Below are 24759 nucleotides of genomic sequence, written 5' to 3'. Positions count from 1 at the left end.
CTGGAACATGCAGCCTTGATACTGATATTTTCTAAGGAAGAGGTCACTTGGTGCAGCTACAGGACAATGGGCTGATGCTGCATCTCTGACCGAGGAAGACGATCAGGTCTTCTGCTGCTTGCAGAGTCAGAATGTGCGAAGAAGCTATTTAAAGTGCTGAGGAGAGCTGGATCAATGCTGAGCTCCTGGTTGGTGTGCGTATTGGTCCTGATGCTGCTCCACATCTTCTGTCGGTTGCTGCACTAAGAGTTGTAGATGTACATAACCAAGCTTCCGCTTTTACTCTTCTCTGCATCTTCAGTCCAGTTAATTCTAAAAGATCGGCCTGCTAGTTTGAGGTTAAATTAGCTTAACTATTTTATGCAACATTTGGTATGTGTCCTACCCATTCACTATACACCTCCAAGTTAGATAAAATTATTATTTGATGAAGTAACATTTTAAAGAATGATCTGATAAATAAATAAATAAAATCAATAACCTTTATTACACTTGTTTTTATTAATATATTTTTCCTGGAAATAATTAAGACACAAATCAGTAATTAAGAAGCTAGAATAGTGTAGGTAGATGATTGACTGTAAATGATTTGTCAGGGCACATCTGGGTCATGTGACCAATAGCTTGATGGGTCTTAGGTTATATAAAACACCTATCAAATGGCGGCAGAGTGAAACGGAAATAAGCATTATGTTTAAAAACAAGCCATAGTTACATATACTGCTTTCAGGTTTGTTGTGCAATTACACACTGTTTAAAGTCATTCTAATCTGAATCTTTTAATAAATAACTCTCTGTTAATAAATCTTTTAATAAAAAACTCTCTTTTAATAAATAACTCTCTGTCTTTTAGGTATTGTCCGGTGAATATCAGCTCTAGAGCTGATATCAGGACAATAGTTGAAAGGGATGATTCGAGCACTGGCGTTCTTCTAATGGAAAACTCTGCACACAAACAGAATAAAGGAGTGACAACTTCTCTTCAAGTTCAGGAATTTATTAACAGAAATAAAATGAACATCCAGAGAACATCACTATATAATGCTGTTTATCTGAATTAACACTATATTTCAATCAACAAATCCTCAAGGCTAGTGAAACTTAACTAAAACTACTAAGCAAAATGAAGATAAAGAAGCTAAGTAACCATGTAGACACAAAAGAAATAAAAGACAAGATAAAGTGGTTAATCGTCATCATCATAATAATTATCATCATCAGCATCAGAATAATTCAGTTGTTATGCCAGAAGCTGATTGAATATGATTATTATTATTTATTATAATTTGGTATTATAATTTTAATAAAAAGTCATTCAACTCAAATAGTAGCTATAACAAATATGATTTAAATGGTAGTGATGCTAGAGCTATAAGCTTGTAAGGATTTACACTACTACTGCGATTCGAGTTTAAACCATTACCCTTTTTATCACCATTCCATTGAAAATGTCTCTATGTTAATATCAGATGTTAACTCAAAGAGGAGGTAGCTCTGAATTCTGAATAACCATGCAACTGTGAATTGGAATGAACACAAACAATTACTATTCCACAGTTGTTGTTTTTATTGAACCAAAGGCAATTCCCTGTTATAGTAATTCTCTGATTCAACAACCTTGGAACACTACTCGCTACTAAACTAAACATGCAAAAAGTCAAAAATGGATTAAAATGAGAGGTAGCGGATCTTGGTTCAACTCACAGTTGTTTAAACATCACATTCAAGACGTTGGCATTTGACATCGCAGCATTGAGAGGCAGAAAACCGCTTTGAGAATCCAGACGGATGCCTCAAGGTTTTCACAACAGCTATAGTTTAGCTACGTTACACCCTCCCAAGATGGTGACTATGATGATGTAGGACCTACATCCTTGTGTGATGTGTGAGGGAAGGCCCTGATGATGCAGTCAGCGCTTACACTAAAGTGGGGCGGTGCCTCGGCCAGAGAGGGAGCACTTGGCTGAGGAGTTTAAACGAACCGCAAACTGAGTTCTAAACAAAGAGATTGAATCCGCTGATAAGAGAGGGGGCAAAGATAGAAACAAGAAGAGAGGGGAAAAAGAGGGAAAAGAGTTGAAGAAGCAACCCGCTGCAGAGTCACTTATGAACCACAAAATCAGCACAGCCAAAATCACCTTCAAAATCCATGCACATACAACAGAAAAATATTCAACACTTAAAAACACTCCATCTTGGAGTAAACAACAATTAAACTACTCCTACTTCTGCCCAGGCACACCTAAATCACCTTGTGGGTGAAAAAGAAATAAAAGAAATAAAAGGGGAAAGCCCCGTTACTTGTGGTGTCTCAGGATGTGTTCCAGAGTGCTCCAAGTCTGCGGTGTCCTGAATGCGCTTCGGCAGACGCAGGTGTCGGACAGCAGGGAATAGCTGAAAAACTAGTCCATGCATTTGTTACTTCAAGGCTGGACTATTGTAATTCTTTACTATCAGGAAGTCCACAAAATGCAGTTCGAAGTCTTCAGCTGATTCAAAATGCTGCGGCAAGAGTTCTGATGAAAATCAACAAGAGGGATCATATTTCTCCTGTTTTAGCTTCCCTTCATTGGCTTCCTGTTAAATCAAGAATAGAATTTAAAATTCTCCTTCTAACGTATAAAGCCCTTAATAATCAAGCTCCATCATATATCAGAGCTCTGATTACCCCGTATGTTCCTAACAGAGCACTTCGCTCTCAGACTGCAGGTCTGCTGGTGGTTCCTAGAGTCTCTAAAAGTAGAATGGGAGGCAGATCCTTTAGCTATCAGGCTCCTCTCCTGTGGAACCAACTCCCAGTTTTGGTCCGTGAGGCAGACACCCTATCTATTTTTAAGACTAATGTTAAAACTTTCCTTTTTGACAAAGCTTATAGTTAGAGTGGCTCATACCCTGAGCTATCTCTATAGTTGTGCTGTGATAGGCCTAGGCTGCTGGAGGACATCAGGGTCTAATTTTCTCACTCTACTGATTTCTACTGTTCTTCAGTCTACTGTTCTCCAGTTTTGCATTGTATTACATTGAAATGACTGTCGTCATTTCAGCTTTTAACTTTTGCTCTCTCTCTTTTTCTTCATAGTAGGTACACCTGGTCTGGCGTTCTGTTAACTGTGACATCATCCAGAGAAGACGGCTCACCCGCTACTTCCATCTAATGTAGAACAGATTACTAGATCAATGTGTGCTTCTGTGCTTTTTTGTTTCTCTTGTTGTGTCTCTGTTCTGTCTTCTGTAACCCCCAGTCGGTCGAGGCAGATGACCATTCATACTGAGCCCGGTTCTGCCGGAGGTTTTTCCTTCCCGTTAATGGGGAGTTTTTCTTCCCACTGTCGCTTCATACTTGCTCAGTATGAGGGATTGCAGCAAAGCCATGTACAATGCAGATGACTCTTCCTGTGGCTCTACGCTTCCCCAGGAGTGAATGCTGCTTGTCGGGACTTTGATGCAATCAACTGGTTTCCTTATATAGGACATTTTTGACCAATCTGTATAATCTGATCCAATCTGTATAATATGATTGAACTTGACTTTGTAAAGTGCCTTGAGATGACATGTTTCATGATTTGGCGCTATATAAATAAAATTGAATTGAATTGAATTGAATAGGAGGGGAAGTCCCTTCATCTCTTTTCTTCTGGGCTTTCAGACGCTTTATTTGGCCAAACAAAAGCGTGGTCCTCTTTCGATCAACGGGAGATAACGGCTCTCAGTCTTTGATCAGAGGGAATTCAAAAGTACTTTTTAAGTCAACCTCCTGTATCAGCACAGGGATAGTTTTGCTTCGGTAATCTTTGGTCCAGCAAAGAGTTATCGAGCACATGGCGTGTGGGGGTTGGAAACCCATGGAGTGTAACAGCTGTGGTGTCTTCTCGAGATGGCGGCGTGCCAAAAGAAGAATGAATGCAGTTATCACCATAGCAACCTTATCTCGATCGGCGGCCATTTTGGGCCGTGTTGCATCATGGGAAATGCATTCTGTCACATCCCGAACTAATGCAGGCTGCCGCGTCTGAACTGGCATTACACAGTGAATCCTGATTCACTGCAGATCTGAGTTAAAGTACCAAAGTTCAACGTAAAAAACATGTAATGGAGCTTAAATTAGCTTAACTAATTCAGAACAACATTTGGTGTGTGTTTGAACTCATTTACAATGCAAATCCTGAGTTAAACAAAACATTATTTGATGAAATAACATTTTAAAGAAGGATTTTCTTAGTAAACATCAGTATTTCTAGGAAGCTTAATTTTATTAATTTATTAATATACCTCCAGGAGCTAGGGGTCGCTGTAGCTATTGGTTGCTAAAATCGGCTAATCCCAAAGTTAAACAAAACACCTTTAAATAAACATTTATATTCCATATTAATGCGGTGATAATGCTCGTAGCATCATTGAACGATGGTGGAGCGAAACAAAAAGACGGTGAAAATGCATTACGTAAACCTTTTAAATAAACCATTTAACTTCCCCTGTTTATTTATCTGCCAAACCTGTCGGTGCCTCTGTGTGTTCGGTTCACTTTGGCCATCCAAGGGAGAGCAGTGGTCCAGGAAAACATTGGTTATTTCAGCAACGGGCTAGCGGCTATGAACTAGCTGAAACGTAGGTAGACCAGTCCGAGGTCCTGCATGCAGTCGCAGCGGGCAATTTCAGCTCACCTCTTGTCTCAGCTTGGCTTAGTGAGGATAGGAAACTGCTCCGCGCCATCTAACGTCAACTTTCCTGCAACAGTTGACAAAAATAAACAAAGCTGTTTCAGCATTCTTTACTTCAGTGGCTGGTTATGCAGAAGTGAGACTGCAAACTTAGCTTTGATCTAGTTGGAAGATTTCCAAGCTCAGTTGGGTCCTCCGCTCCGCAGAGGACAACGAGAATCTCCCCCTTTTGTCACTCCATTGAGGCAATGGGAAATGAGTTTCACAGAAAGTACATTTTACTCAGCTTATGACCTTTTGAGTCCCATGAGGCCCCATGCATGGCTGGCTGGTTCCCCTGGGTGGACTCTCTCCTTGAGAGTACCAGGATGAAGTGGATATCACTGAGGTGGAGGCTGGCTCCCTAGCAGGCATCCAGCTGAGAGATGCTGTCTCTGTGTGAAATTCCTTTGCTTACAACCCCTTTTGATTTCTCCTCAGGTTACATGTTGTTCTCAATTCAATCTGATTTTTGTGTCCATGGCTCGATCGCACAACAGGGTGAAAGCCCCCGCTTGGGAAGCAGGTCTGGATGAGCTTTACACAGATCTCAGATGGGCTGTGCTCGGCCTGTGGAGCGTGGCGATCACCTCTCAGAGGTGTGGCTCGGCTCCCAGTTAAGGTTTCTCCTGCACAACTTTGAAAGATCATCACTGCTTTGATTTTGACTCAGAAAACAGACAGTACTTAGCTCTGTCCAGCCTATGCACATGTTTTTGGGTCACCAAACTCCATTTGGGCTTCTCTTCAAGAGGAAGATAAGAGCGTCTCTTCTGTGTTGCTGACACAGCGGGCAAAGAGACAGATAGTCCTGGGGGATAGGCTTTATAGGGTGGGCACCCTGCTGTAAGGTGGTAGTTTCTTAGTGAGTGACTGCAACAGTCTCACATTTCTTGTGGCTTTAGCCTATAGTCTGAGTTTATATTCTGTCTGCTGATTTGCCAGCATTGTTTTAACCATTTTGAGAGGTATTGTAACCTGTTTGCTAAGAATTAGGCAGATCTTGTCCTCCTTTATCTTTAGTCTTCAATATAATAATATGGGGGGGTTGATCTTACCAAAGAAATTTAAAGATGGAGGAGTCCAGAGATTCAAACTAGTCATATAAGGGTTTATTTTGGATCATTGAGTATTTAATTCTAGCTAAAAACAAAATTTTAATCGAAGCAACCCTTCCCATAAGTGAAATTGGTAGAGATTTCCATCTGGCAAGATCATCTATCTTTAAAAGTGACATGTGGTTTAGTTTTTTAACTACGGAAATTTTGTCGATACATTGACACTGAAACATTTAATACTACTGAATGAAGGTGTATACAGTTAGGCCCACAAATATTTGGACAGTGACACAGGTTTATTAAAACATATTACTAATTGGCCATTTTCTCTTTTTCAGGATAGGTAAGTGGGAAATCATCAAATAAACATGGCTAAAAAAAACACATGCAAGGATTTGGTTGAACTCAATTTGGATGCATTTTGCCAGTGTACCTCTTTGTATTGCGTGTTTTGAATGGTCAATTTAGTATCTTGTGACCACATGTGGAGTAGTTCCAACTACTTCTGTGAACATGCCATTTTCTCTTTCGTAATGTAAGATGTACTGGTCTGTATTCAAATTATTTTAAAAATTTCTCCTCTATATTGATGCTATAATTACTAATACTTAAGCGTATCAAACATGCCTATTTTCATATTCTTAACTAAGGTCCTCTTTACTTCCTTCACATAAATTAATATTACAGTGGTTAATCATTAATACTTTTTATACAACACTTTTGTCTGTTTGAGTTCTACATTATTAGTTTTATCTTAGATATTTCCTTCTATTTTTCATGCAAGCGATTTCTTTCATCCATCCATCCATCCATTCTCTTCCACTAATCTGGCGTCAGGTCGCGGAGGTAGCAGCTTCAGTAGGGAGGTCCAGACGTCCCTTTCCCCAGCCCATTGGGCCAGCTCCTCCGGGGAAATCCCTAGGCGTTCCCAGGCCAACCGAGAAACATAGTCCCTCCAGCGTGTCCTGGGTTTTCCTCTGGGTCTCCTCCTGATGGGATGTGCCCGGAACATGTCCTAACCGGATGCCTGAGCCACCTCAACTGGCTCCATTCGACGTGGAGGAGCAGTGGTTCTACTCTGAGTCCTCCCCGGATGACTGAGCTCCTCACCCTATTTCTAAGGAAGCGCCCAGACACACTAGGGAGAAAACTCACTTGGGCCGCTTGTATCCGGGATCTCGTTGTTTCGGTCATGACCCAAAAATCATGATCATAGTTGAGGGTAGAAACGTAGATCGACCAGAAAATCAAGAGCTTTGCCTTTTGGCTTAGCTCTCGCTTCACCAACATGGACCAGTACAGCGCCTGCTTTACAGCAGATGCAGCACCAATCCGCCTGTCGATCTCTCGCTCCATCTTGCCCTCATATGCTAAGGGCAGCACATCCTCCCCAACCAAGAGAAGGCACTCTACCCTTTTCCAGCTCAGATTTGGAGGCACTGATTTTGATACCTGCCGCTTCACACTCAGCTGCATACCGCTCCAATGAGAGCTGTAGATCACACCCTGATGAAGCCAATCAGAACATGTCATCCGCGAGTAGCAGAGACGCAATCCTAAGGCCACCAAAATGGATCCGCACAACACACTGGCTGCTGCTAGAAATTTTGTCCATAAAAGTTATGAACATGATCAGTGTCAGAGGGCAACCTTGGTGGAATCCAACTCTCACTGGAAACAAGTCCGACTTAGTGCCGGCAATGCGGACCAGGCTATGACAACGGTCATACAGAGACCTAACAGCCCTTCTTAGAGGGCCCAGTCGGTACTCCATACTCCCAGATTACCCCCCACAGGAACCCCCAAGGGACACAGTCGAATGCCTTCTACAGATCCACAAAGCACATGTAGACTGGTTGGGCAAACTCCCATGCACCCTCCAGGATTCTGCTGACGGTGTAGAGCTGATCCAGTGTTCCACGGCCAGGACGAAAACCACACTGCTCTTCCTGAATCCGAGATTCGACTTTCCAATGGACCCGCCTTTCCAGAACCTTGGAATAAACCTTACCAGGGAGGCTTAAGAGTGTGATTCCTCTGTAGTTGGAACACACCGTCCCCTCCCCCTTTTTAAAAAGGGGTCCACCACCCCAGTCTGCCAATCTAGGGGAACAGCCCTTGATGCCCACTGACACATGACGTCCTGAGTTGAGGTCAGCAGCACACCACCCCCAGTATAAACAGTGTTGTTACTGCACTGCTTCACCCTCCTGAGAAGCTGGAAAGTGGACCAGAATCGCATCGAAGCCATACGCAAGTCTTTCTCCATGGCCTCTCCAAACTCTTCCGATGCCCAAGTTTTTGCCTCAGCAACCAGCCGGGCCACCTGCCACTTTGAGTGCCAGTACACATCAGCTGCTTCTGGAATCCCACTGGCCAATAAATCCTGATGGACTCCTTCTTCAGCTTGACAGCTTCCCTCACCGCTGGTGTCCAACAGTGTGTTCGAGGGTTGCCGCCACGACATGCACCGACAACCTTGCGGCCACAGCTTCATCTAGCCGCCTCAACAACTGAGGCATGGAACATGGTCCACTCAGACTCAATGTCCCTGACCTCCCTCGGGACGTGTTCAAAGTTTTCCTGGAGGTGGGACTTAAAGCTCAGTCTCATGGGGGACTCTGCCAGACGTTCCTAGCAAACCCTCACAATACATTTGGGCCTGCCAAGTCTGACCGGCTTCCTCTCCCACCATTGGTGCAAGCTCACCACCAGGTAGTGGTCAGTAGTGAGCTCCGCCTCTCTCTTCACTCTTGTGTCCAAGACATGTGGCCGCAGGTCAGATGAAACAACGACAAAGTCGATCATTGAACTACGGCCTAGGTTGTCCTGGTGCCAAGAGCACATATGGACACCCTTATGCCTGAACATGGTGTTCGTTATGGACAACCCATGATGAGCACAGAAGTCCAACAACAGAACACCACTCGAGTTCAGATCAGTGGGCTGTTCCTCCCAACAACGCCCCTCCAGGTCCCATTGTCATTGCCCACGTGAGCTTTGAAGTCCCCCAATCAAAAGGAGGGAGTCCCCAAGAGGGGCACTCTCCAGTACCCTCTCCAAGGACTCCAAAAAGGGTGGGTAATCTGAACTGCTGTTTGGCGCATAAGCACAAACAATAGTCAGAACCCGTCCCCCCAGATGTGTGCGGAGTGAGGCCTCTCACTCCAACTCGGCACCTCTCCAACTCGGCGCCTCTCACCAAGGGCAACGCCAGAGTGGAAGAATGTCCAACCCCTCTCAAGGAGACTGGTTCCAGAGCCCAGAGCCATGCGTCAAGGTAAGTCCGACTATCTCTAGCCGAAACCTCCCAACCTCACGCACTAGCTCAGGCTCCTTCCCCACCAGAGAGGTGACATTCAACATCCCAAGAGCCAGCTTCTGCAGCCGTGGATTGGAACGCCAAAGTCCCCGCCCTCGACTACCACTCATTTCACAATGCACCCGACCCCTTTGGCCCCTCCTATAGGTGGTGAGCCTATTGGAAGGGGGACCCATGTCTCCTCTTCGGGCTGTGTCCGGCCGGGCTCCATGGGTAAAAGCCCAGCCACCTGGCACTCACCAACGTGCCCCACCTCCAGGCTTGACTTCGGAGTGGGGCCCCGGTGACCCACGTCTGGGCAAGGGAACACAACATCCGTTTATGTTGTTCATCATAAGGGGTCTTTGGGCTGCTCTTTGTCTGGTGACTCTCCTTGGACCTGTCTGCCTTGGGTGACCCTACTAGGGGCATAAAGCCCCAGACAGCATAGCTCCTAGGGTCATTGGGACACTCAAACCCCTCCACCACGGTAAGATGGCAGCCCAGGCTGGGGTGATTTCTTTTGTGACCCATGTTATATTTTAATGTTACTTCCTTTAAAGACTTTTCATCTTCCTACCTGTTTTGTTTTCTGTGTACGAGGAATGAAGAGTGACCGCTCAAGTTTGTTGTGCTGAACTCATCTTTTGTGGCTGACAGGTCAGTTATGTGAGGTCAGTTGAAGGTCCTTAATCACTCTGTGTCTGCCTTAGTTTTTTGCTGTCCATATCAATGTTATCAGTGGTGGAGGGCACCCTGTGGACTCCTCAATGTTTGCATTTTGGTCAGCGGCAGACCATCCTTTAGCATTAAGGGCAGTTGTTAAACCCAGTCTCCACTCCTTGTCTGTGGATGTAGAATGCCAATGGACAGTATCTGTGCCAAAATGAATCAGAATCAAGTTTAATTGGCAAGTAGGTTTGCACTTATAAGGAATTTGACTTGGTGTTGATGGTGCAGACAAAAATTAAAAATACAATAAAATGTATATATATGGTAAATGGACTGAACTTATATAGCGCTTTTCCAGTCATGCTGACTACCCAAAGCACTGAACACTATAGCCACATTCACCCAGTCGCACTCACTAACGCACACACATTTATACACCGATATGCAGCTCGGTAGGCAACTTGGGGTTAAGTGCCTTGCCCAGGGGCACATCGACATGTGGCAAGGGGAAGCTGGAATCAAATTCACAACCTTTTGATTGCTAGATGACTACTCCTACCCATCAAGCCACAGTCGCCCCGGATACAGAAGCTATATACACTCAGTAAATTGTGCGTAATGTAACGCAGAAGCTTGTAAGTCCTGAACGGGGGAGAGAGACAGTGTCCAGTTTCACAGGCGGCTCTTTGCTTTGTTCGTAAGGCTGGTAGCAGATGGTAGAAAACTGTTCTTGTGGCGTGAGGTTTTGGTCCTGATGGACCGCAGCCTCCTGCCAGAGGGAAGTGACTGAAATAGTCTGTGACTGGGGTGCGAGGGATCAGCCACAATCTTCCCTGCACGCCTCAGAGTCCTGGAGGCGTACAGGGCCTGGAGAGATGCAAGATTTCAGCCAATCACCTTCTCTGTAGACCAGATGACACGCTGCAGTCTGCCCTGGTCCTTAGCGGTGGCACCAGCGTAGAAGATGGTGATGGAGGAGGTAAGGGCTGACTCAATGATGGAGGAGTAGGACTGCACCATCATTGTCCTTGGTAGGTTGAATTTCTTCAACTGCTGCAGGAAGTACATCCTCTGCTGGGCTTTCTTGGTGAGAGAGTTGATGTTCAGCCCCCACTTTAGGTCCTGGGAGATGATAGTTCTGAGGAAGCGGAAAGACTCCACAGTGTCGATGGTGGAGTCACAGAGGGTGATTGGGGTAGCTAGGGCTGAGTTCTTCCTGAAGTCCACAACCATCTCCACTGTCTTTACAGCGTCAAGCTGCAGGTTGTTCTCCCTGCACCAGGTCACCAGATGGTAAGCCTCCCACCTGTAGGCGGACTCGTCACCATCAGAGATAAGTCCAATGAGAGTGGTGTCGTCCGCGAACTTTAGGAGCTTGACAGACTGATGACTGGAGGTGCAGCTGTTGGTGTACAGGGAGAAGAGCAGAGGAGAAAGAACACAGCCCTGGGGGGAACTAGTGCTGATGAGCTGTGAGTCAGAGTCATGTTCTCCCAGCTTCATGCGCTGCTTCCTGTCAGACAGGAAGTCTGTGATCCACCTGCAGGTGGAGTCAGGCACATTCAGCTGGGAGAGCTTCTCCTGAAGCAGAGCTGGGATGATTGTGTTGAAGGCAGAGCTGAAATCCACAAACAGGATCCTGGCGTAGGTTCCTGTCCAGGTGCTGGAGGATGTAGTGAAGGGCCAGATTGACAGCATCGTCTGCAGACCTGTTGGCTCTGTAGGCAAACTGTGGGTCCAGGAGGGGATCGGTGATTTCTTTAAGGTGTGAAAACACAAGGCGCTCAAAGGACTTCATAACCACAGAGGTCAGAGCGACGGGTCTAAAGTCATTAAGTCCTGTCTCTTGGCTTCTTGGGAACAGGGATAATGGTGGATGATTTGAAGCAGGCTGGCACGTGACATGTCGCCAGTGAGGTGTTAAAAATGTCTGTGAACACTGGAGACAGCTGATCAGCACAGTGCTTCAAGGTGGATGGAGAGACAGAGTCTGGTCCAGCAGCTTTCTGTCTTCTGAAGAGTTTGTTAACATCTCTCTCGTGTATGGAAAGAGTTGTCACTGAGGAGGAGGTGGAGGTGACCCAGTGCATTATCCCCTTTTCCAAATGACATTATAATCACAGTGTTTTATATTTTTTATTTACAAAGACTTAAACAGTGCAAACACAGTAAATTCACAGAGTGGAAACCATAAAATGTGGTTCAAGTTTGAAAGTCAATGATACAAATATTCTTTACTGTCACTGCATGTTACTGTGATTAAATTTATTTTTGGCCACTCTAAGAGTAAACATAAAAAAGACAAAAACAGGCAATGAACAAGTGTTACAGTGTCTTTTTCTCTCATTAGAGCATTTACAAGATTAAACAATTAAAATTATCAAAAGATCGAAAGTTTGTATGAACTAGTTGTCCTTCATGAGTCACAGATAACAAATAATGACGTAATAAGGTGCTTTTGTGCAATAATGATTTAAGGCTTCATTTACAGAAATGTGCATTTAGATATTCTGAGATCGTAGTGTGCAATTAGACAATAAGATTGAAGTGATTGTAACATATGATGGGGTATTCTAAAAAAGTAAAAAAACAAAACAACTGGACTTTTTTTCCAAAGTTTGAAGTCGTTTCACTTCCTATCCAGAATGTCTGGAGTAGTGTGGAGTAGCAAGCTTTATAGTACTGCCCAACAAAAGCTTTGTAATGGCTTAGATAGCATGCAAATTGTTTCGAAACAGGTCCACCCCCTTAGTAATTGGGAGTCGTTAAGGTCATTGTTGGCTTGCAATTTGTACCGAAACTGGTCTACGCCTCCGAAATGGGGAGTCGTTAGAGTCGTTATTTGCCTGGTTTACAGAAGTGATGTTTTGATCACCCGTATGGGGGTGAGAATTGAGGTGATGACTGGCCGCAATCAACCCTATAGCTGTATTGTAAGTTTTTGAGAGTTGGAACCTAAGTCCTCCTCCTCTGTTTAAGGTTGTTTTTCTCTCTTAACGTAGATGGCTCCCTTCATACCCCTTTAAAACCATCTGTCTTCTTTGTCCAAAATGTGAACATTTTGGTCCTCAAAAGAGTGTCCTCTGTCCTTAAAGTGTAGGTGGACAGTCTTGTCCTGAGGAGGTAGCTCTCGTGTGTTGAGCCATGCGTCTGTGGAGAGGTTGTTTGGTTTCTCCAATATAAAGATGGTGGCCAATATAAAGATGTTCAGAGGAACGCCACCAAGCCGCTGTTTTAGATATATGGATGACACATTTGTGAAAATCCAATTAAAAGAAGTGGAAGCTTTCACAAGACACATCAACTCAGTGGACAACAACATCAAGTTTACCAGAGAGGATGCCAACGACAACAAGTTACCTTTTCTGGACTGTTTGATGAGCATGGAAGGAGATGGAAACCTTAACATTGAAGTGTATAGGAAACCCACTCACACAGACCAATATCTTCTTTTTGAGTCACACCACCCACTAGAGCAAAAACGTTCTGTCATCAGGACCTTACCACACCGGGCCGAGCATGTCCCTACTAAAACAGAAGCACAAAGAACAGAAACACATCAAAGATGCCCTCCAAACCTGTGGGTATCCTAACTGGGCTTTTGTCAAATCAGCAAGAAAATCTAAAACACACGCTGCAGAACATAATGGTGAGAAGAATAAACACAAAAATGTTGTCATCCCATCCCATATGTTGCTGGAGTCTCTGAAAAACTCAAGAGGATTTTCTCCTCTTGAGTTTTTCAAGAGGATAGGAAGCGAAATGTCTTCAAAGTTTGGAAAAAAGTATAGTTGTTTTGTTTTTTTACTTTTTAAGAATCAACATGACCTGGATGACTGAATCTTCATCAGCGTATGATGGGGGTACTAAATGTGGGGTGATTTTAAAGTGTTGGACTGCAGTCTCCCATCGGGGGCGATTGTCCTCACAGCTCTTGGGAAGAAGCTTTTTCTAAGTTTATTTGTTTTGGATTTAAGGCTTCTGAAGCATTTACCTCATGGGAGAGGGGCAAACATCGCATTGCCTGGATGGGTGGGATCAGTGGAGATGCGTCTGGCCCTTCTTTGGACTCGTTCTGCATAAATTGAGTCCAGATACTGCAGACGGCATCACACTATCCCCTGTGTTGTTCTCACTACCCATGCAAAGTCCTTTTTCTCCTGAACTGTGCAGCTCCCATTCCATACAGTTATGTTGATACATAACATACTCTCTATGTTAGCTCTATAGAAGTTCTTTAGCAGCTAGTGGAATGACCAGTCCTTTTCAGTTTCCTGAGAAAGAAGAGCCGTTGTTGGGCCTTCTTCACCAGAAATGTTCGCAGTCCAGGAGAAGTTGGGGGAGATGTGAATGCCCAGGAATCTAATTTTGTCCACATGCTCCACCACCTTCACCTGTATGCAAAGAGGAGTGTGTTCAGTCCTCCTGGACCTCCTGTAATCTTATTATTACCTCCTTGGTCTCACTAGTGTTCATGATCAGGTTGTTCCTGGAGCACCACTGTGTGAGATTGCTGATCTCATCCCTATAGTGAAACCCATTATTGTTGGAGATGAGACCCACTACAGTGGTGTAGTTGGCAAACTTCACCACTGTGTTTGTGAGGTGGATAGCAGAACAGTCCTGGGTGAAATGGGTAAAGGGAGCAGGGCTGAGGGCACCACCCCGTGGCATTCCTGTGTTGAGGATGAGTGGAGCAGATGTAGGTTTCCCTATACTCACCACCAGGGGTCTGTTGATGAGGAAGTCACTGATCCAGGAGCAGAGAGGTGTGGATAATCCCATGTTGTGGAGCTTCAGAGCCAGCATGTCTAGGAGCACAGTGTTGAATGCTGAGCTGAAGCCCATGAAGAGCATCCTACCATATGTGTTGGGATGCTGCCTTCTCTTCAGTAGGCCCCAGCCCTGACCTCATCGTTCCTCCTCTAAATGCTGTTTTTGATCAGTTTGAACCTGCGTGTCTCCCCTCACTGGCCAGTGTAGTTCAGCATCTCCGACCTACAAACTGTCCCTCAGACAGCATCCCCTGTCGTCTTTTAAAGAGGTATTCACTACGGTGGGCTCTGCCATACTTTTATTTGTTAATTCCTGTCTCAGCACCGGATGTGTTCCAGCTGCCTTCAAACATGCTGTAGTACAACCTCTGATTAAAAAGAAAAACCTGGATCCCTCTGTGCTGTCCAACTTCAGGCCTATCTCTAAACTGCCATTGTTATCTAAAATTTTAGAGAAAGTGTTTTTTATCCAGATCCAATCATTCTTAGTGGCTAATGATATATATATGAGAAGTTTCAATCTAGCTTCAAACCTTCCCGTAGCACTGAGACAGCACTGCTGAGAGTTTTTAATGATCTAATGGTGACTGTTGACTCAGGAAATCCTGCTATGATAGTGCTCATGGATCTAACAGCTGCCTTTGGTACTGTGGACCATGGGTTCCTTTTAGTGCGACTTGAGCGGTGGGTGAGCATTACAGGATCTGCTCTCTCTTTATTTGGCCGGTAACAAAGCAGTGGAGCTGCTCCAGAGCTAGCTTAGCATTAGCTTTCGGCTGGATGTGTACTGCAATGATTATGACAGAGCTGAGCCCTCTAACCAGTTTAAATAGTCTGCACTTAACTAGAAGGTGAGCGAAAGGTTCCGGCAGTGTTTGCCGTTTTGCACCAGGTGTTGTGAATATAAATTGCCACTCATCCTCCTCTGCTTTTCTCTGCAACTGCCATTCCATTTGCCCTGTACAACGTGCGTTCGTCTAGCCTCATCACTTCGTCGGGGACGCTGCCATCCAACCACAATTCTGTGAAAATCGCTACACGGCTATTCATCCTTCTTGCAGGGATTGTTAACCGGTTCTCGTCAAGTTTGTATGCGAGGGATCTTACGTTGGCCAGAATGAAGCTCGCAAGTGTTGCTCTGTATATGTTAGCTATAAGCTAAGTCAGCAGGCCTGTCCGACTGCTTCGCCATCTCCTTCTTCACTCACCCCCGAGTCCTGGGCCTCTAGAGCGGATAAAGTGAAGCCTCTGTTGTCCCTTGCAGATTGGGATGGATAAAGTGCAGTTTCAATGGTCGGTACGGTCTGCACACTCCATGGTTGGATTGCAATGCCAACAGCTCACCTCTCTTGTATTGTATTAGGGATTGGAGTGGTGTTCATGAATAAGAACACAAAAACCAACAAAATAAGCCGGAACAGGCAACAGGCCAGAATAGGCAACAGGCAGGAGCTCCTTTGACATGAGAAGCTCCTGCCTGTTGAGCACCACCTCCTCTGTCTGACTAGGCAACAGCTACTTCAGGATGCCATTAGATCTCTGCATGCGCATGCATAGCTGGCCATCAAACCGGTCGTCCAAGTTCCATATGGCAGCAGTATACGCAGTAGCCCGACCCCTTTTTCACTTGTCTAAAAGTAGAAGCAATTGTGCATTTTATAATGGAGTACTGTTTAGACATCCTCAGTGTCAGTGAGTTACATCTGTTATTTCCCAGTAACTGCTTTCAGCAGCCTCAGTATCTGTAATAACATAATATCTAACAGTACTGTTATAATACTGTTAATAAACCCAATAAAGATAAAAATGTACAACAAATCACTTACCGATTTTCATTCCAAACTGAAATCTTTCCAGATAAATATTTTGCATGTTTTGCTTAATGTGTCTGTTCTCTCTCAATGTTTACAGCAATAAAAAATTATCTTTAAAGTAAATAACAAAAAATAAAAAAAACCTCAATGTGTACAGTTATCTCTTATAAACCTCTGTGGGTTTTTGTTGTCAAAAGGCGCATTTACCAACATGTTGTGTATAATTAAAGTTTTTTTTCATCACCTTCCTTACACACCTTTTGTCATGATTTGGGTTTTTATTATTTGCTTATGTTCTGTTTGGTCTTTATGGTGATTTTGGTTCTGGATTAGTTTAAGTTCTGTTTTGGTTTAGTGATTCTTTTATGTAATCAATTCTGTCTTAGGTTTAGGTTTTTGTACTAGTTTTGGTTAATGGAATAGTTTGGGTTTTAATGTGGTTTGATTTTGTACTTTTCATCTGGCCTGCTCTAATCACTTCTGTCACCAGCCTTTATTCAGTTCACCTGCCAGCATTCTTTTGTCTTGCTCTCACTCCCCTTCACCAGTTACCATCCAATCAGCTTCAGTTTAGTTGCAGCCATTTCGTCTCCCCCGATCAGCTCCACCCATTCTTGTAATTAGTTTCATTCTGTTCACCTGCTCACTCCCCTACTTATATCTGCCTCTGTCTCCTGCACTCTGCCAGATCATTGTCTTTTGAGCCCTTGGTGAGTTTTGTCCAGGATTCCCTGTGTGTGTGTTTCTGTTGACATTACCCAATTGCCTCTTTTTTGACTTCTAAGCCACCCTGTATCCTGATCCTGTTTTTCCTGCCCAGTTCTGATCGCCTGCTTGTATTACCTGACCATTTTCTGTTTTTGGATTTCTGAGCTTGCCTGTCCCTGTATTTTCAAGAACACCTCCAATAAACCTGCTTTTTCATTCACCCTGCTTGTTCGGCCTGAATACTGGGTCCCTCTGTCTCTGGTTCGTGACACCTTTAGATTTAAACATTTCAAGTTACGTATATACAAGACCACAATCAAAAATACAAAGTCATCTTGACTGGCAGTCTTGTTTGGAAACTGGCAGCATAATGCTACAAGCTCCCAATGTCTTAAGGTTTATGGTAAATTATTTTTTGGATATGAGAAGATTTTGTTACATAACTGGCCATATTGAATCAGCACTGGTGGAAGTGCTAGGTAACTGCATTGTTTAAAACTGGCATGGTTAATTTTACGGTCCTCTGCATTTATTAACTCTATTATTTCCCTTCAAAATATCAGATACATTGTAAAATTATTGATAGACCAGGTAGCAGTCATACATTTTAAAATTGTCTCTTATCAATATGCATGTGTGTGTGTTTATGTGTGTGTGAAGAAGAAATGGAAGTTAAGTTAATTGGTGAAGGTGAGATGAATATCTTGGATGAGGATATCAGGAAAGCATTTGCTGACATAATATTAATATAATATAAATATTAATTAATAATATAACCTAATAATAATATTAATATTATTATAATATTATTATAATAATGTTAAATACTACACTATGCAGATACAATAAAAACTACTATAATGTGTAAGTCTTATAACCATATTGGTATACAAACTGCAAGGCTCGTATTTCTAATACCTCAACAAGGCATTGGTTCTGGTATAGGAGCTCCCTATCACCCACCTCTGCTGTGCAGAAATGTTGCCTCCAAAATTGAATATTTTACAAATATTGCTTGGTTTAAAATAAATGATCTCAGAACACCTGTGTACTTGGACATTTTATGATTTGGAAAAGTTCAGGTCATTGGTTTCAGATTATTTGTTATTTCCCAATATGAATTAAATTATATACATATTATTTATTCCCTTTCAGACTGTGGTGAGAGCTTCAACTCCCCAACAGGAACCTTCACCTCTCCCAGCTATCCCAACTACTACCCCAACAGCCGAGACTGCATCTTCAAGATCATTGTTCAGCTCAACATGCAGATTATGTTGAACTTCACCAGTTTTGAGTTGGAAGGCTCTCCTCCTTCTTGCCGCTTTGACTTTGTGGAGATCAGGTAAGGAAAAAAGAAAAGTGCTAGAATGTAAATTTGTCTGGTACTGAGTAGACTTGTGTTACTCTTATAACTCTACCCTTAATACCAATACCACATTGGACATCAAGAAACTGATTCTTCTCTTACCACATATTCCATGTGACAACACATGTTATGTAAATTAAACTGCTTGGGTTCACTTTTCATCTCACTCAAGTAGAGCATAGTTCAGTTAACACTTGTATTTGGGGCAGTATTTTATTATTCCATGCTAAGTATTCACAGATAAACATCTATCTCTGTAATAGAAAGGGCATTTTATTTGATGTCATATCTGTTCTTATTTGTTATCCTTTCACATAAGTGAAAGGATAAGCAGCTGAACTGAACATACAGCTGGTTAGAAAAATGAAAAATTTACTATGTATATAAAGCACACTTGTTTGTAGAATAAATGACCTGTCAGAAAATACAGTAGGAGATCCGATCATGGAAGGCATGGGCTACAGACCCGTGCCAGTTGTTATTAAGATTTTGAAGCAGGGGAAATAAACTAAAATGACCATAAACATAGTCTGAAAATACATACAAGTTCTTGCCACATTCTGTGAGGATGACCATGTGAAAGAAGAAGTATCAGCCCAGAACTAGATTGGAGGAGAATGTTAATGATTCTTCAGTCATGCGAAAATGTTTTGGATCGGGCTGAGCTTGATTGTGCGTCCTGCGTCGTGTAGTATACAGGGGGAAAATGAGGGGCAATTTGCCACTCACGACCACCTCCCGATCAGGAATCGGACAGTCGGATGAAAATCAAACGTTTGAAATTCAGTCGGCCCTCGTGAGTTATCGTGAGCGGGTCCTTCTGTTGAAGCGGAGTTACGACCCTCTACGAGCCGATTTCGCCCAACCTCGCGCACTGCGCAAACAAGGAAATCCTTTTCTTCTCAAACGCAAACAAAGGAGTGGAGAGAAGCATGGCGGCGGTACGTGTGACATAGAGTTAAACTATGGAGGAGCAACTCATAGAATTACCAAGGTAGGACTTTTCGTTCTAGTGAGCCTCATATTTAACAGTGAACAAAGACACTTCTGCCTTTTTCTTCTTCTACTGTTGACATTTGGCTTCCGGGTAGACGAGTCCGAGTAGTGCCATCTCTCTGCGGGGGTTGACACGTACAGTGTGAGCACTCAGGTTGCATCAGAGCATCGGGCCGCACAGTGTAGGAACAGATATCGGGAGCTATGAACTTTTAAAATCTGTGGTTTCATCATGCAGTTTGAGCTGTGTATGAGTACCACAACTGAAAATATGGTGGAATGTATGCCCAGCTTAAGGGACTGAAATTTCAGCCCCCTCATTTGAATTGTATATATGTATATATATAATTATATATTATATATATATATATATATATATATATATATATATATATATATATATATATATATATATATATATATATATATATATATATTTTTTTTTGTAAACAAGGATTATTAAGATCTGTTGAACTTTACAGGGATGGTGGCTATGAGACATCTCCCTTGATTGGTAAGTTCTGTGGTGGACAAAGACCTCCTGTTGTGCGGTCCCATAGCAACCGTTTGTGGATTAGATTCCATTCCGATGCCACAATCACACACCCTGGATTCATAGCCCACTGGGATGGAACACGGACAGGTGAATGCTCATTATGATCTTCATTTGTTCTTTTATGTACACTGACAAGTTAAGATTGTGAAAAGTACAGAGATTCAGTTTGTTTGTTGTTTGTTGATTAACTGGAATTTTTGGAGATTTATTACAGAGTTATTTATTTTTATTCTTTTAAATGTTGCAACTTTCTCATTTTATGTATTCACTTTTGTAACTCAGTCTCACTGAAAAACATTTATTTTCCACAATGGTCCATAGGGGAGACATAGTATTGTCACAATTTGGCTCTTCACTACATGGCAGACTTACACTTCATTTGCCCTATTCATATACATTGGCTTGCAACCAGTTTATGTGACTATCAAGTTTCCCCCAGTGAATAAAAGAACATGGCTGCCGTTGCGCATGGAAAAGTAAACATTTAAGCAAAACAACTGTGTTTATATGCATTTTCATAACATTTCTAGCAAGAAGTATGGATATTATTTTCATCATCTTCATTCAGGGAAGGTACATAACCTTTCCTTTAATCGTTTTGGCGAAGATTTTCTCAGAAAGACGTGATGAAGTGACATTTCCTACCTATGTCACCGGGATTCTGGTAAAACATTTAAGCTAAACATTTGCAGTTGTATGCATTTTGATGACATCTCTAGTGAAAAGTATGGATACTATATTAAAAGCTTCATTCAGGGAAGATAGACAACCTTTCCTTTATTAATTTTGTTGAAGATTTTAGTGCATCTCAGAAAGACGTGAACAGCCATGTCTCTAGGTGATTGCCAGGACACAGACTGTTATGTCAAGAATCAAGAATCAAGAATATATTATTTGTCACCGCATGCTACAGCGGCAAAATTTTTCTTTGGCTACTCCGGTTCACAACACACACAATAAAGGCAGAAACTGACAAATGAACAAGGTTTACATTTGTTTTTTAGCGTTCATGAAAGTCACAGATAACAGATAATAAGAGATAATAAGGTAGTAGGGGGCTTATTGAACAATGATGAGTTGAAGCTTCATTTAAAGTGATGTGCATTGAGATATTCTGAGATGATAGTGTGCAGGATGGCCGTAACATTAAACGTGATTGTAACGTATGTAACCCTTTGGAGAAACTAATGAATGAAAGATTGTATACCTCCCCTATATTATGCATAGGTTTTGCTGGAGATGTTAGCAAAATGCATAGAAGTATGATGCTTTTCTTAAATATTGATTTTTATGAATGTGGAAGTCCGCTCATGTCTGTGACATAACTGAATGCGTCCTGTAGAGGTGGGCCGATATCGGGAATTTTTAATCGATTCGATACCAAGTAAATACAGGGACAGTATCACCGATAACGATAATTGTTTATATTTCAGCTTGATGTATGATGAAACTGTTGACCTTTTGGTGTTTTTGTGATTTTCACTTTAATACAATTGAATAATAATGACAATAATAATAATAATAATAATAATGTGGCAGGGTTTCTAACAGCCATAATATTAAACCTTCTTGAATTATAGCTTTTAAAAAAATTAAATAACAAATTTGAGCTTGACTGATATTGCATCATTATTTGTATTTACAATTGCTGGTATATCAAGACTACATATATATATATAGTTTTGGCTATATCAAAACTCCAATCTGGCATTTTTGCATAAGATTTAAGCACCTATAAATGCTGAGCTATATGTTATCAAGTTTAATTCACCAACAAACCTTGGTTTACCTATTTTATATCAGGTTGTGGAGGAACATTGACAACTGCTTCTGGAGGATTGGCGTCGCCTAACTATCCTTTGCCGTATCATCCCAACGCTGAGTGCTACTGGAACATTAGGACCAGTCAGGGCAGCCAACTCCAACTGTCTTTTTCAGACTTCCACCTGGAATCCAGCTCCTCTTGTTCTTTTGATTACCTTGCTGTGAGTAATGTCTTAACATATGTTCTGATTAGTGTCTGACAAGCAGGGAATCCAAGGTGGCAGGTGAGGAAGCAGGTTCAGGCAGGCAGAAGAACACTGGGGTTGATCTTCCAGATCTTCCACCTGACGTGTGCAGGTGGAAGATCTGTCATTATATGGCAGCAGCTGCTGATCATGGTGATGACGTTCAGGTGTGATGGTCACAGCACAGCAGCAGGTGTGACGGGTCTCCCCTTCAAGGAGTTCTTCAGGATGGCTGGGGGCATCATCCTGGATGAGTTGAGGGTCCTAGATGGCAGAACGGGATACCCAGCTGCATTCTTCAGGGCTGTACCCCTCCCAGTCCACCAAGTACCGCAAACCCCGCCCATGACAACAAACATCCATTTTAAGCAGGAACATCATCAATAATCCTGGGCAGTGGGGGAGACCTGGCAGGAGTACACAACTGATTGGTAACAACAAGTTTTACCTGGGAAACATGGAATGATGGGAGGATTTTCTTTGTCTTGGGGAGGTTCAGGTGAACGGGTACCGGGTTTATGATCCAGTCAACTGTGAAAGGTCCATAAAACCGGGGTGGCTTTTGAATGCAAGTTACTTGTGGACAAACATACTTCTTGTCCTGGTTGATAACTGGGTGCTGGGTTCCTGTGGTGATTGTCAAGGGGGGGGGGGGGGGGGGTCTGTTCCGCAATCGTGGAAAGGGTAGCTCTTGTCCTTCACCAGACTCTGCGACACATCAGCAGTCCGTAGCTGCTGAGGTACGGACAGGAGTGAACCGACTGATATCGCTCTGCCCCTCTGCGACCACACATACTCCCTGAGAGGGAGACAAGACGAACAAACTTATCATCTCTGCTAGGAGAACAGATTAGTTGCTGGACTACACTGCCTTGTTTCTAACATAGACAAAATAAACTACATTAAGTTACCTGTTATATAAGTTACCTGTCCAGCAGAAAGCCTGCAACCTCTGCATCCCTTTTGAATCTCCACTCCCTCATAAATTGTCTCCATTCCACCTGGTAATAATAGATGTGCTGATATAGACTATAATTTTCTGCTGGTTAGTACTTCTTTTTCTTTTCTGTGTTACCTTCTCTTTCCTCTCTCTGGGAAAAATATGAATGGTCCTTCATTTCAACAGAAAATGGCAAATAGAATGGTCTATGATTGTCTTTGCTTGGATATACTCCTCCTCCACCAACAGCATATTTTGTTATAGCATACAGATAGGTAAAACAGGTATGGCTGACAAATTTGTCCCTTTTCAGCTACTGAAATCAGAAATAGCGATGCAACAAGGCATCTCCCAGTGGGTGCACTGCCTCGTATGTATTTGTACAGAACTAATTCTAAGGTATGAGAACGCTTTCATTTTTTTATGTAATGTCATTAGACTTTGCCAGAATATGTATTTATAAAAACAATACTTTTTTAATATTTTTGGCTATTAAAAGGCAAACTAGTTGCACATTGCCCCTTTAACTGTCTTTATCTATCTATCTATCTATCTATCTATCTATCTATCTATCTATCTATCTATCTATCTATCTATGAAAAAACAGACACACACCAGGAAATGCGGGAGGAGCCAATCTTGAGTGAAAGCAGGTGGAGCACGTAGACAAACTGAAGAAAAAAAACACGGCAGCAGGGCACAGGGCTGTGAAATGAAATGACAATCTGGCAGCGAGTGGGTCAGTTAGGAAAGTACACTCACTGCCAGCGATGAGGGGGGTGGGGATCTGGGGACTCAGATTACCAGTCAGTATCTGGTGTGACCACCATTTACCTCACACAGTGCAACACATCTCCTTCGCATAGAGTTGATCAGGTTGTCAATTGTGGCCTGTGGAATGTTGGTCCACTGTGGAGTGTTGGTCCAATCAATGGCTGTGCGAAGTTGCTGGATAACGTCAGGAACGGGTACACGCTGTCATATATGCTGATCCAGAGCATCCCAAACATGCTCAATGGGCGACATGTCCTGTGAGTATGCCAGCCATGCAAGAACTGAAACATTTTCAGCTTCCAAGAATTGTGTATAGATCCTTGCAACAAGGGGTCGTACATTATCCTGGTGCAACAATATTCTTGGATGTATGGCACAACAATGGGCCTAAGGATCTTGCACGGTATCTCTGTGCATTCAAAATTCCATCAATAAAATACACCCGTGTTCTTCGTACAGACGCCTGCCCAAACCATAACCCCACCGCTACCACTAGCCACTTGATCCACAACATTGACATCAAAAAACTTTCACACGCTGTCTGCCATCTGGCCTGAACAGTGTAAACCGGGATTCATCCTTGAAGAGAACACCTCTCTAACATGCCAGACGGCAGCGAATGTGACGAACTGGTCAGGTGGAAAACCCGATGGGGACGACTAACATGCAGTTGAGCTGGGTAATAACTTCCGGCAGCGCCCTGAACGGCTGCTGCTGCTGCGTACAGCTCCCGACAACCTGCAAGCATTTCTACAAAATATGCCACCTAACACGCTACAAGCTATACATCGACTCAGTAGGTCAGTTCTTGACCGCCAGCAGCTGCTGGAGTTGCGGTCATCAAGTGTTTTTGGACTAATAAATACTACTACTCTCACACGCCGGAGGCGGAGCAAGCGAAGGCGGTGTGACCCCATTCAGAGCAGCCCCCTGCCCCCACCTCGGCTCTTCAGAACACCTTTCTGTAATGCTAATTCCTGCATACGAGCCCCTGCTGATCAGAGCAAAACCTACAGTGAGGCAGGCGAAGGTGTGTATTGAGGGGGCCATAGAGGCAATCCAGGACTGCTTTGAGTGCTCTAACCCCAAC

General features: G+C 43.1%; 1 protein-coding gene across 1 annotated transcript in view; it reads left to right on the top strand.

Annotated features, from left to right (window-relative positions):
• cubn (cubilin (intrinsic factor-cobalamin receptor)) overlaps window positions 1-24759 on the top strand; it is a 350345-nt gene that overhangs the window by 132689 nt on the left and 192897 nt on the right. The window contains exons 23-25 of the mRNA XM_036125467.1: window positions 18181-18370; window positions 19873-20033; window positions 21750-21931. Of these exons, the coding sequence (XP_035981360.1) occupies window positions 18181-18370; window positions 19873-20033; window positions 21750-21931 (533 nt within the window). The remainder of the gene's footprint in view (window positions 1-18180; window positions 18371-19872; window positions 20034-21749; window positions 21932-24759) is intronic.

This window comes from Fundulus heteroclitus, chromosome 21 (assembly GCF_011125445.2).
Source record: "Fundulus heteroclitus isolate FHET01 chromosome 21, MU-UCD_Fhet_4.1, whole genome shotgun sequence".
NCBI classification, from domain to species: Eukaryota; Metazoa; Chordata; class Actinopteri; order Cyprinodontiformes; family Fundulidae; genus Fundulus; species Fundulus heteroclitus.
Note: the sequence above shows the minus strand (reverse complement) of the source record. Positions and strands in the feature narration are given on the sequence as shown.